Source organism: Callionymus lyra, chromosome 1, assembly GCF_982586985.1.
Source record: "Callionymus lyra chromosome 1, fCalLyr1.hap1.1, whole genome shotgun sequence".
In the NCBI taxonomy this organism is placed as follows: Eukaryota; Metazoa; Chordata; class Actinopteri; order Syngnathiformes; family Callionymidae; genus Callionymus; species Callionymus lyra.
The window spans coordinates 30,405,416-30,419,570 of NC_141818.1; the positions used below are offsets into that span (position 1 = coordinate 30,405,416).

Here is a 14,155-nt window from a genome sequence, read left to right on the forward strand (position 1 = left end):
ACTGCCGCCATCTAGCGGCAGGAAGTTTAATTGCAACACAAAAATGAACACTGAGTGTATATGTTCAATTTTGTAAAAAAATTTATAATTGTACTTTAAACACATAAACCATAAAACGATGATAAGAAATAAAGTTTGATTTGCAAGTCAAATATTAATTTAAAAAAACTACGGCGCCTCATTGCTGCTGAATATCCATACATTCATTATCGCTTATCCGTTATAGAGGTTGTGGAGGGTTGATCCTATCCCAGTTTCTCTGGGCAATAGGCTGGGGACACCCTGGACAGGACACCAGTTTTCACACACGCCCGGAGTAAACCCAGTACCACAGGGAGAACATACATTTTGACTTGCAGAGAGAGATTTCATAATTGTCGTTTGCCTGGCCCTAAAGGGCTAGCATGCTAGCAAAATTGTCCATGGACATATTTACTGACTCTATTAGCTAGATTTATATGTAATATTCTCACCTGAGTTTAGTACTCAGGTGAGAATATGGAGCTCTCTACTGCCCTGAAGATCTCTCGCACTTCCTGGTACACTCCTCAGGGTCTCCGAACTCGCGGCCAGTGTCAGTAAAGGTCGTCGCAGGGTCTCCTGGTACTGCGGCCAGGTCTCACACACTTGGTCTAGAACATGGCCGGTGGCCTGCACTCGCTGAGTCAAGCCCTGCAGAGCAGCGACCACTCTCTCGTGGGAGCATGATGTTTGGTAGACGCCCTCACGGACGGCCAGTAGCTTCTTGGTCCAGCTCTGGAGGGACACGAGGCGCGACAGATTCTAGGAGACACACAATGACACATGAGCAACAACATTATGAGTTACATTATAGTTGACACAGGAACAATGAGTTATAGAATGATGTTGCCGTTCATAAGACTCGAGCAGTAATGAACATTTTCCAGGAGTTTTATTGTGACAAATTTGTGAAAGTATTGGGCTGATGAAGCTTTATGAAGCATCATGTTCAGAGCTCAGTAGATGGCACTGTTGGCCTTCAAATGATGCAAGGTTTCATTCAAATATATAGATAATAAATCAATAATTGTACCACCAAGAGTGCCATCTAGTGGGTCCTGATAATGAGGACAATGCTTCATGAAGCTTCATGAAGAGCTCAGCAGATGACACTGTTGACCTTCAGATGGTGGATTCATTCAAATATTTGCTCGAAGATTGTCAACATATATTATCAAATTTCTCCACCAGGACATTTGTCAAAGTAATAGGTTGATGAAGCGTTGTGAAACTTCATGTCCGGAGCTCAGAAGATGGTTTGGCTTTAAATCCAGATCATGTTTGATTGACATATAGTGACTCGAAGTCAAAGACTTTGTTGCACAATACAAATGGTGTGAGGACGGTAGTGTTGAAATGTATACCGAAGTTGAGGGCAAAAGAAAGTACAAGATTAAGTAATACGTGTTTGATAATCCCAACGATTCTTGACGACACCAACAATGCGCTGAGTTTAAACCGAGCCGGTCGGATGTCCTCACCTTGTCCTTGGTGTCCTGCAGGTTCATGAAGTCGGGGTCCAGACCCTCATTAATGCTGCACAGCTCAGTGACCTGCTGCTTCTGCTGAGCCAGCCTGTCACTCAGACGTACCCGGCTCTCCTGCAGCTCCCTGACCTCCTGCTCACTCTCCGCCACATCCTGTGAAAAGAGGCCCGTGAACAACACATCATCGTCGTTGTTTTTTAATTTTTTACTCACCTTGCGTGTCTCCTGAATCATCCTCTTCAGGCCTTTGGTGGCAAGACTGAGCCGACCCGCTGAGGTCTGCTTGTGGTTCTGGCTCATGATCTCCCGTCGCAGTTGGATGGTCTCTCTCCGGGCTATGGTCGCCTCGCTCTCCTTCAGTAGCTTCTCCTGCTGCTTCTTCAGTTGGTTCAGTCGCACCTTAGCAAGTCAATCAAAGAATTGTTAGCTTCAGCCGACAGAAGAAGAAGAAGAATGAACAGATCATTATCATCAGTGAGGGATCCTATCGTCACATGAAGCCAGATTAGCGAGTTCCTGCATCTCGCTAATCTCTATCGAACTAGCTCTCGTTGGATCCCAAAATGCCTTACTTTGTGTCAAGATCAAATATAGGTCATTTTACTTCCCTATTCACATTTGTTTCATTCTAAACTTACTTCAGCTGATGGAGCTGATGGGCTCATGAAGCATCATTTTCGGGGCTCGTTTAAAGGCGTTTATAAATGTTGGTGGGTTTTCGTTGAAATAGTTGGTCAAGATTATACAGCAAATAACAAGTTATTATTATTACCAATTAATTAAAAGGCTTATTAGCTAATTTTTTCAATTCCTAGATTTCATTGTCAAAAGCCTTTTTGCTTATTTAAATTAAATAAAAAAGACTACAGGTAAACAAAAATCAACATAAAATGCAGACTCACACGCTCTTGTGTAATGAGTTACAGATTTACAGTTGACCAACTTAAGTTTTTTTTAAGTTTAAGTTATATTCAATCTGTTCCTTTTTAGAGTTATAGATAAACATGTTTGTTCATTTTAATGACGCAAATAGACATCAGTTTGCTTTGTACAAAAAGACACTTAAAAGCCTCAAAATACCTGTTTGTGTATCCATATATGTGTGTGTCCATTTGTTTGTGTATCCATATATGTGTGTGTCCATGTGCTTGTGTATCTATATATATATATATATTTTTTTTAGAATCCCTTATTAGTACTGCGGAAATTCGGTAGTGCTTTTGACAGCCATTCACACATACTGATGGGAGTAGGCTGCACACCTGCGCCAAGTCTACCATCAGGAGCAATCAGGGTAAAGTGTCATGCTCAGGGACACAACGACACAAGCTTGTCTGGAGCTGGGATTGAACCTGCAACCTTTTGGACTGCAGGCAACCACTCTACCATCTGAGCTATGACGCCCCTTGTATATTTGTGTTTGTCCATGTGTTTGTGTATCCATATATGTGTGTGTCCATGTGCTTGTGTATCTATATATGTGTGTGTCCATGTGTTTGTGTATCCATATATGCGTGTATCCATATATGTGTGTGTCCATGTGTTTGTGTATCCATATATGCGTGTGTCCATATATGTGTGTGTCAATGTGTTTGTGTATCCATAAATGTGGGTGTCCATGTGTTATTGTCCATATACAGTATGTGTGTGTCCATGTTTTTGTGTATCCATACACGTGTGTGTCCAAAGATATTTGTGTCCATAAACACGTGTGTCCATGTGTTTGTGTATCCGTATGTGTGTGTGTGTGTCCATGTGTTTGTGTATCCATATATGTGTGTGTCCAAAGATGTTTGTGTCCATATACGTGTGTGTCCATGTGTTTTTGTATCCATATATGTGTGTGTGTGTGTGTGTGTGTGTGTGTGTGTGTGTGTGTGTGTGTGTCCATATATGTGGATACCCACAAACAGTACATGTCCATGTATGTGTGTATCCATATACAGTGGCTTGCAAAATAATTCATACCCCTTGAACTTTTCCTCAGACAAAGAGTTAGCATTAGCCGCCACGTTAACATGAAATTACGTTTTTTACTCTAAAAAGTAACAGATTCCTCTTAAAATAGTCGACATAATGGTTTGTAGAAAAAGAGTGAAGTTTGAATTTCGTGTGAACTATCACTTTAAGAATTTTAAATCAATGTAATCGAGTTATACATTTGAGGTAAGAATCAGCAGGAGTGTGTCTCACCTCCATTCGATGAATCTCCACCTTCATCACCTGGATCTCTCCTTGACCCACTTCAGAGTCCACAGTCGAGTAAATCTCTTTGGCGAGTTGTGTTTTTCTCTCCCACAGCATGATCTGTCGTCTGTTCCCCAGAGAGAGTCAGGGAGAAAAATGAAAGGATTTGAAACATGCAAACATACTCTGCCTCCAGCTGGCTGTCCACCAGTTGCTCCTTGTCCTCCTGGCTCGCCTCTTGTCTCGTCAGGAGCTCGTAAAACTCCTGCTCTTCCTCCTGGCGCACAAGAGTTTGTGATCACACTTCGCTCACCATCTCCTGGACATCAGAGTCTTGCCTTGAGTCTGCGAACGATGTCGTTCTCCATCAGAGTGTTCTCCTGCTGCAGGGCATCGGTCAGACGTCCGCTCTTGTTCACCAGCACGGTGAGTTTCTCCAGCTCCTTCAGGGTCTCCGAGTTCTTCTCCAGCTCCGCCTCTTCGCCATGTTCCACCTCCACCTGACCTGCCATGTGGATAACGTCATTATCTTATGCTGCTTCTGACATCTTCAGAGGTGGACCATACTCTCCAGGTGAAGAGTCTTCTGCTTCCTGGCACTGAGCTCGATCTGTAGCCTCTGAATGCTCTTGCTGTTGGTTTGGAGCTCCTCGCTCAGTCCCAGCAGTTCTCCTTGTCGGACCAGCCACAGCTGCTTGTCCCGCCTGATGTTGGCCGCCAAGTCCCGGATCTCCCCGGTGATCGCCTCCATCTTGATTTGCAGAGGACTCAGATCCTCGTTCTGTGAAGGACCAACGACATGTCACGTGATGGACGGACGTCGCGGGGCGAGGCGCAGCTCTTACCCCGGTGCTGGCCGCGATCTGACTGATCCTCTTGTTGGCGTTGGCGATGGTCATCTGCTTCTGTCCCACCAGAGTGACCGAAGACGCCACGTTGGCCTCGCAGCCGGTCACCAGCTTGTTCAGGTCAGCGATCTCTTCGTCGAGGGCCGCCTGGATCAGCCCGAGGCTCACGAGATGTTGAGCGACTAAACCGCTCTCCAGTCCAGCCACGGCCGACTCGTTCTCCAGCTGCCACAGTAGGGCGACCTGATGCCACCCCGCGAAGAAAGATCAAAACATCAGAGCGTGACATCAAGAAAATGTGTCTCTGAGAGTCATTGTATGTGACTTAAACAAGCTTTGAATACGATTTTAGTTGAAAATGAACTAAATTTACATTTATTTAAAGTGAAAGTCCTTGTACCTTGGCTCAAATTTTGTCATTGTATTTCTTATTTTCTTTGAAGGTGTTGTGAGAACGGAATTATTAATGCGATTTTTTTCGAGTATTTTGGTCGCAACTTTTAAAGTATAAACCAATTTCTGTAAAACTCGAAGAAATAGTAACAGTAAGACAAAATATGTCTTTTTTCATTTGGTATTTTGAGGCTATAAACTTTTCGGATATTATTATTTTTATTTTAGGGCGACCTAAGGAAAATCAGTCAGAACTTTACAGTGTAAAATCAGATTTATTTATGATAGTTTAATTCATGTCAATTTATATTTATTTAAAGAGAAAGTTTACCTCGTACCTTGGCTTATGTTTTATCATTTTATCAGTGGACTTATTAATGCATTTTGTGGAGAATTTTGACTCTGTTTGGCCACTTCCAACATTTAAAGCAACAAATCATAGTCTGTACAGAAGTGTCTTCCAATTTGAACGTGGAATAAATTCAACTCTGAAAAAGCGATAAAAGTTATTTAAACTGGTCACAAAGTGGAAACTTACATATGTAGATGTGCTAGTTTCATTTGAAGGCTTTAAGATTTTTTAATAGGTATTCAAGGCCACTTAATTGCATTTAATGAGGAACTGAGTAACTCGAGCTACATTTTGATTTCGACATTTCAACCATGATCCGCTTGTCTGTTTCCTCTCTCAAGAATCAATCTGAGATATTATTTCTAGTTCCAGCTGAGCTACGTCGTCAGGTAGCAGTAGAAAGTACATCTTTTGGGAGGAAATTAAAAAATCCTCCAACCCCTTGGAAATTTGGCCGAAGGACAGTCCGGGTATAAATCAAAACTGGAGATGTGTCAATAATATTACTGAAGGGCAGATGAAGCTTCATGAAGCATCATCGTCAATTTTAGAGCCCACTAGATGGCCCTCTTGTACGATATTCGGCTCTGGGAACCTATTTCATTGACATGTTCAATATTCATTGATGTTGCTTCATCAGCCATTGATATCAAACAAGTCAGACCTACTAATTTTCTGACTCTTGTCATGTATAGGCAGATCTTCTTTTATATTAAAATGTATTTTGTTCTTTTCATTTTATGATTTATTCAAATAAAAAGTAATTTCTGGCTCAGTTCTGTAAAGAACATTAAAGGTTTATCTGGTATTTTTAACTTGGAATATGTTAAAGTTTTCTGCAAAACATGATTTTCATCAGCCTGAGTTGAGCATAAAAACCTGAAAATCGTCTCTGCGATACCAGCTCTTTCTCTGATCTGCACGTACCTTCTCCTTTTTGACCACAGCTGTCCTCTCTGCCAGTCGCCTGGAATACTTCGCAGCCTTGTTATGAGTCAGCTTCTGCTCCATGGCCGTCATGATCTGGTCCTCCAGGTCCAGTCTCAGTCCATGCTGTGTCTCCAGCTGTCTCCTCTGATCATTGGTCTCAGTCTGTCTGGTGCTGAGCTCCTGCCAGATGATGGTAGTTACTCATTTATTATTAAACATGCTCCATATCGTCTTATTATCTAAATGTACTTCTATTATTTTCCGTTGTGTGTATAATTATGTTTTTTCTTGGTGTATTAAATGTGTTCTATACTCTTATATTTATTGAGGTTTGATTATTTAAATGACATTTAAATAATTGTTTTTGACTAAAAGCCATTAGTTCTTTATTATTAAAACTAGAAAAGAGTGCATTCCCGGACGAAAATGCAGTGTGAATGCTGAGCAGCATTCGCACAATTGGTAGTACCGGAAGTGGTAGTAGTGGAATTAGTAGAAGTGGAACTGGTAGTGGAAGAAGTAGTTGGATTAGTAGTAGTGGAATTAGTAGTGGAAGTAGTAGTTGAAATAGTAGTAGTGGAAGTAGTAGTGGAATTAGTAGTATTGGAAGTATTAGTGAAATTAGTAATAGTGGAAGTAGTCTTGGAATTAGTAGTTGTGGAAGTAGTAATTGAAGTAGAAGTAGTGGAATTAGTAGTTGTGGGAGTAGTAGTGAATGTAGTAGTGGAAGTAGTTGTGGAAGTAGTAGATGAAGTAGTAGTTGTGGAAGTAGTAGTAGTGGAATTAGTAGTAGTGGAAGATGTAGTAGTGGAATTAGTAGTAGTGGACTTAGTAGTAGTAGAAGTAGTAGGTTACAGTGGAAAGAGGGTAAAAAGGGTAGAAAAAGATGAATAAAAGAAAGAATGGAAGAGATAAAAGATAACTTTTCCACAGACTACACACAAACCATATCTACACAAAGAGAGAAACTAAAGTTTCATGTCGCTTGCGGGTTTTGAACCCAGGACCTCAGTCACCAAGAGCAAGGTTCATACCACTAGACCATCAAGCCATGAAATAAATGGATGTTTCTTTTTTCCTATACCTTTACAGTATTAAGCGATGGTTCCTGTTTTTTTGATTTTGTCTTTGAGTTCTTTATAGGTTCTAAAAACATTGTTGTCTCAGTGCATCAGTGAATCTGTGATCCATCACAGGGTCTGGTTGAGGAAGTCATGTGTTCATTTATCCACGATTGCTTTCACCTGTGCTGTGTCTCAAATCGCATACTAATCTTAGTATGCTAGAAGTTAGTATGCATCAGTTTAGTATGCATACTAACTAGTACGCAAATTCTCCGCAGATAGTATGTCTCAAATCAAACCCTGAAGCTACACACTAACCGGAAATCACATGAAAGCTTCTTCTTCTACTTCTATTTAACGATGTTTCAAGCAGCTGTTTGAACGCTATCGCCGACACCTGCTGGCAGCACGTATTGCAACTTTGGAAAAAGAAATAAAGAAAAAATATGAGAATCTAAATAATCGCGAGATATTTAAGCTGGTATCAGCAGCGAAGACGTGTTTATCCTCCTACTGCTGCTGAAAATACACATTTAAGTATATGCATATATATGCATTTATATATGATGTAACTTCCGTTTAAAACGTCACTAAAATGGCAGCTGTTTAGTATGGTGAGTGTCCATCGAACCATGCTAGTTTTGTGGGCGTGTTAGTATGCCAATTTAGTATGCATGGCGCACTAAATTTCGCATACTAAGAATTGAGACACACTAACGTTCTAAAAATACTAACTTTTAGTACGCTAGTATGCGATTTGAGACACAGCACGGGTCTTTGTTCAACAAGTAAACATGGACGCTCTTGTTTTGATTCATCAACTGTTTACTTCTGCTCCAGGTTCTTCTAAAAAGGAACTTTTTCCTGCTCCAGCCACACTGTTCTTTATTATTGATCTGTTTTTACTTTCTCCACTGGAGTATTACTTCGACTGTAAGGTGTCTTCAGATAACTTTGTTATGATAAAACACTTTAAATTAAATTATTATTATTATGAATTATTCTTAGTACAACTACTTGTAGTACTACGAGTACTCATACTACTATTAATACCCGTACTACTAGTACTCATAGTAGAACTAGTACTCGTCGAAGTAGTACTAGTATTCGTCGTACTCGTAGAAGTACTAGTATTTGTACTACTCATAGTACTAGTATTAATTGTAGTAGTAATTGTATTTGTGGTACTCGTAGTAGTACTAGTATTTGTAGTACTCCTAGTAGTACTAGTATTTGTAGTACTCCTAGTAGTACTAGTAGATGTAGTAGTACTAGTATTCTTAGTGGTACTAGTATTTGTAGTACTCCTAGTAGTACTAGTGTTCTTAGTAGTACTAGTATTTGTAGTACTCCTAGTAGTTCTAGTATTTGTAGTAGTACTCGTACGTGTAGTTCTACTACTTGTGAAGGAGTAGAGGATTGAAGAAGTGGAGGAGTGAAGGAGTAGAGTATTTAATGAGTAGAGTAGTGAAGGAGTAGAGGAGTGAAGGAGTAGAGGATTTAATGAGTAGAGTAGTAGAGGAGTGAAGGAGTAGATGATTTAATGAGTAGAGTATTGGAGGAGTGAAGGAGAGTATAATTATTAGTATAACTATAAGTATAAGTTTAACTATAATTAAAAGTAAAAGTATTACTATAAGTATAACTATAATTTTAAGTTTAACTATAATTATAAGTATAACTATAAGTATAACTACAAGTTTAACTATAATTATAACTATTAGTATAAGTTTAACTATAATTATAAGTATAACTATAAGTTTAACTAAAACTATAAGTATAAGTTTTACTATAAGTGGAGGAGTGAAAGGGTTGAAGAGTGGAAGAGTGGAAGAGTGAAGGAGTGGAAGAGTGGAAGAGTGAAGGAGTGAAGGAGTGGAAGAGTGGAAGAGTGGAAGAGTGAAGGAGTGAAGGAGTGAAGGAGTGGAAGAGTGAAGGAGTGGAAGAGTGAAGGAGTGAAGGAGTGGAAAAGTGAAGGAGGGGAAGAGTGAAGGAGTGAAGGAGTGAAGGAGTGAAAGAGTGAAAGAGTGAAAGAGTGGAGGAGTGGAGGAGTGAAAGGGTTGAAGAGTGAAACAGTGGAGGAGTATAAGCACAAGATAAGTATAAGTAAAACTATTAGTATAAGTATAACTTTAAGTATAAGGCAGTAGTAGTGGAATTAGTAGTGGAAAGTAGTGATAGATGGAAGTGGAAGGAGTAGAATCTTGAGTTGAAGAGTTTCCCCATTGAAATGAATGGGTAGAAAAAATGGAATAAAAGAAAGAGGGGAAGAGATAAAAGAGAGGTAGAACATACCCTGAAAGATGGGTACGAGCTGAATTGATAAAAGTTTGAACGTTGTAAAAATGTTTTTTTTTTTTTTGCACTTACTTTGCTGAACCTGTGGAGGGCGATCTCAGTCTCTCGAAGAGTCCTGACGCAGGCGCTGTAGCGAGCTCGCAGAGCCTCATTCTGTATTTCTTTCTGGCTTATCTGGTGCTTGGAAGTGTCACAGTCCATCTGAGCCCAGTTCAGATGCATCATCCGAGTCTCGCTCTCCTCCTGCTGCTCGACGGTGAACTTCTTGTAGCCGTCGACCTCTCTGTCCAGCAGGATCACCTGGTGTTCCACCTCGCTGGACGAAACAAAGGATTTCTCCTGTTGATGCTGTTGATTTTGCTATTTAACCTCAAGCAAGTTTTTTTTTTATTGGCCAGCGGGTCATCTTGACCCAGAGATATGAATTAAACCCTCACTGTATCTGGTGCACTTCACTTTGCAACTCTGCCCATGGACGACACCAGTCTCCGGTTTCATTATAGTGGCCAGATGATGAAGCTTCACGAAGCGTCGCTTTCAGAGCTCAGTAGATAACGCTGTTGGCCTTCAAATGATGCAAGTCTTCATTATCATATATGAATAAATATACCACACCTAATATAACACCTACTGGACCCTGATAATAAGTTCAATGATTCATGAAGCTTCATGAAGTGTCATTTTCAGAGCTCAGTAGATGGTGCTGTTGGCCTTCATATCCTTAAGGTTTTATTCAAATATTTGGTGAAAGATTTTACAGCCGAGGGTTCAATCTACTGGGCTCTAAAAATATAGGTGATGCGTCATGAAGCTTCATGAGCCCATCACTAAAGATTACTGGAAGGCGCCTGAAAATAGTAGTAGTTAAGGTTGAAAGACTCAGTGGTCTAGAAGGTTTAAAAGAGGTTTGTGATAATCACCTTATAGCGTCCTGCATGGCAACAAACGCCTCATCGCGTCTCTTCAAATCCAACAGACTGTTGTTCCACTGATGTAGCAGCTGCTTTCTCACCATCGCTAAAGACTCGATCTCCAGCTTCACCTATTTAAACCCACACAATGTCTGAGTGTTAGAGAAAGAGTCTGTTTTTTTTTTAAAGAATAAATGTGGTTGTTCTAAATCATCTTCTGTCTTTACCTCAGAAAGTACTTCTCTTGCCGCCTTCGTCTCCTCTGCCTGGGCACTGGTCTGGACCTGGAACAGGTCGATCAGCTGGGCCAGTTTCTCCAGGTCATTCGTAAGTCGATCCACGTGAAGGTCCTAGCGACGAGCAGGATTTACACCAGTTACTTCATAAAGTCACAGAAGGCGGACGATAACGTCTTTCGACGTCCACCTGCTTGAGCTTCTGGTCTTCTGCTCGCGTCTTCTCAGCTGCAGCTTTGTGTTTGACGTTCCTCAAGGTTTTGACGTCCGACCTGAGATCGGTACTGACTTGTTTGGCGAAGAGAAGCTGTTGACTCAAGTGTTTTATCTGCAACTGCAGCTGAGACTCTGTGGAAGGCGATGGAGACCCCGTCAAGCAAACGTGGAACCAGCAGGAAGACTTTAAAGATCTGAAACTCACCCGTCACTTTGGCTTTTCTAACATGTTGGTTTAGTGTGGAGTCCTTCGATTTAAAGGCCTCCAGCTTCTCTTGCGTCTGCTGATGCTGGACGTCTGCATGAACCTTCTCCTGCTCGTGACTTTCAAGTTTGGCATGTAGTCTGGCCAGGTGCTCCTGAACCTGAAACATCTCAACACCGATGTCCTGCAGGGCCTTCGAGTCGGACTTCTCCGTCGCCATCTAGATCCGAATCAAAGGGGTAGAAAGACACTGTTACACGTGTGTCTCACAGCGTCGACGCTTCGAAGTTAGTGTTGAATAATCCTCGGATGAAGATGTATGTTTGTGGCGGAGTTTGAGGGCTCGCCAACAAGCCTACCACAGGATGTGCTCCCGGATTCCCTCTGGACATATAGGCGCCATCGAAACGCTATGGATTTCCCTTCACATCTTATGGATATGTCAGACTTAGCGACCGATGTATTGGGATTATAATTCTGTGATGTATTTAGAAATTGGGGGCACACGGTACAGTGGTTAGCACGATCACAGCAAGAAGGTTGCCGGTTCACTTCCAGGTCGGGAGGGAGTCAACTTGTGACCTTTCTCTGTGGAGTTTGTATGTTCTCCCCGTGTTGCGTGGGTTTACTCCGAGCACTCCGGTTTCCTCCCACAGTCCAAAAACATACAAAGGTTGAATAGGAACTTGGAGAAAATGTCCGCAGGTACGAGTGTTTGAATGTGTGTGAATGGTTGTCCCGTCCAGGGTGTCCCCTGCCTCTCGCCCATGGAGGTGATAGGCTTCAGCCCCCCATTTTTGTTTAAATGTGTGACCGTGACTCACCATCTCCATGATTCCAAGGTTGAGTCTGTCCAGCTGGTTTGTCAGCTGCTTATGAAGAGCGGCTTGTTGTCTTCTGACCAGCGGCTGTCAAGACCAACCACTGAGCGTTAGATGTGAAGTCAAGACACTGAAGTTAAGGATGACACGCACATGTTCCGGGCTGAGAATGATAAAGTCGTCCTCGATCTCTTCCTGAGCCAGGTTGACCGTCTCTGAATGACCGACATCTTCTGAATGAGGAATTAAAGAGTAAAGAGTGGGTTAAAAACCATAGTCAGTTTTTAACACAACATTAACAAAATCTAAATCATTTAATCTTCAGTATTTCTGAGCTAATATCACTGTCTGCTCCTCAAATATCAAATAAAAACTTTAATATATCTCATATATATTATTAACATCTCATGTGCCAAAGTTGTTTAGCAACAAAATGTATTTGGTTATATGTATTTGGGTATTTGGTTCTTGTGAGGAAGCTGCACTTTATGATCCTCTCCTCTTTCCGGAAATTACTCTTAACCAATGTTTCCCGATCCAGGTTGCAGACTGAATAAATAAAGTTCTCTCTCTTGCTCTCGCTACAGTTTTCAAAATAATAATTTTAACAGGAAACTATTCCATTTTAATCGATACGGTCAAATAACCTTCCAACTATATGTAAATAAAACATAGGGCTATAGAAACCTAACAATAAATAGGAGTGTATTATGGTTATGTTATTGTTATTATTTAGTTTTCATACCTGAACGTTCCTCTTCCGGAAAGACTTCATGAGGGTTCGAGTCAGGGCTCTGAGATGGAACCTGCGGGTAGGAAAACATGATATACAAGCCAGTTTAAACCAGTCAGTTTAGTGAAAATACTATACTTTTTTTTTACTGAATGATCCATAAACTATGGATAAATTGAAACAATTTTAAAAGTGGGGAAAAAAAAGCATAAATAAAATTCAATACTTAGTGTAAAAAAGGGTAAATAATAGGTTCCTTTTCATTTCTTAGAACTTTTCAAACCAGATGCTATCACCCTTCATACTCCAGGGTTGGAATGTATCCAGTAGTAAGTAAGTAAGTAACAAACACGCAACATAATAAAAAGAGGAAGGAGATAAATAATCCCAATGGATCGAAACTATAGACAAAAAAAAAATGTTCTCAAGATAAATTGGACGCTAAAGAACGCATCGTCATCTCACCTCTGCAGCAGCGCCACCCCCCGGTTGCTCCTCCATGTTTTCCTCACCACGAACCTGACTTTTCTTCCACTGACCTGAGCTCATTTCTAACCACTAAACGAGGAACTATATTCGTTATTTTCTCATCTGGATTTCGTCAGAGTTGCGCGCACCCCCGTGTCCAACTATCCCCGGAGTCAACAGAAGCGTTGCCTAGCAACCGACAACATCCCTGTGACATCATAAACTGCGACTCGCTCCAAGTATTTTTTTTTTTTTTATGTATTTGTTTTCTTAGCAGGAATTGTTATTTCCATCCAAAGAAGCTCAATCGTATGTTTCTAAAGCTCTTGTTTTAAAAATATATGAAGTGATCTGAACATGATGATGATTGAAGTGACGTCACGGCCATGATTGTTTTTTTTAACCATTGCTGCAAATATATTGTTGACATGCGAGTTAAACACACACTCGTGGTCTTGAAACTCAACATGACGCGGAACAACTCGGAAATCCAGAGTTCCGAGAACACCTGAACGCACCTTCAGATGTATATCCAAGATGGCTGTTCTGAGTGTAAACAAGAAGTGGAGCTTCTTTAATATTGTTGGACTCGATCTGTCTTTTTAGCCATGCATCAATTTAAAATATCCATGCTGTATTTGCAAACTACAATTCGGATAAACATTGGTATTTGTATTTTCCGAAGTATAAGTATCATTTTCCTGTGAGAAATATTAAGAGTTATGGTGAAAATAAACGAATTTCTGGTCAACCTCCTGAATACTAAGTCAATAAAGTTAAATTTTTTAGGCGTTACTTTTTTGTTGTTGTTGTTGAATCCCACTTTCATAATTTAATTTAACTTATAAAAGGTAGGAATCATTGGAAAGCTTGCTAAACGAAGGAACTGGAAAACTGTTATAATGATGTTTAATTATTTAACGTTAATTAATTACTTTTATCAATGAATTAATGATAAATTAGAAAATGTGTCTACAAATATGCA

The 14,155-nt window shown here is 40.6% G+C and overlaps 1 protein-coding gene across 1 annotated transcript; it reads right to left on the reverse strand.

The window, feature by feature from the left end:
* Positions 1-486: 486 nt before the first annotated feature.
* ccdc40 (coiled-coil domain 40 molecular ruler complex subunit) lies at positions 487-13,203 on the reverse strand. The gene is made up of 18 exons (XM_087779100.1): positions 13,168-13,203; positions 12,715-12,775; positions 12,123-12,202; positions 11,973-12,056; positions 11,149-11,368; positions 10,918-11,075; positions 10,719-10,841; positions 10,501-10,622; positions 9,410-9,896; positions 6,216-6,398; positions 4,541-4,786; positions 4,263-4,476; positions 4,034-4,200; positions 3,881-3,972; positions 3,702-3,822; positions 1,722-1,907; positions 1,503-1,661; positions 487-783 (listed from the first exon to the last, which is right to left on the reverse strand). Exons 1-18 carry the CDS (start codon positions 13,201-13,203, stop codon positions 487-489), a joined length of 3,036 nt encoding a protein of 1,011 aa, XP_087635226.1.
* Between the last annotated feature and the right edge of the window lie 952 nt (positions 13,204-14,155).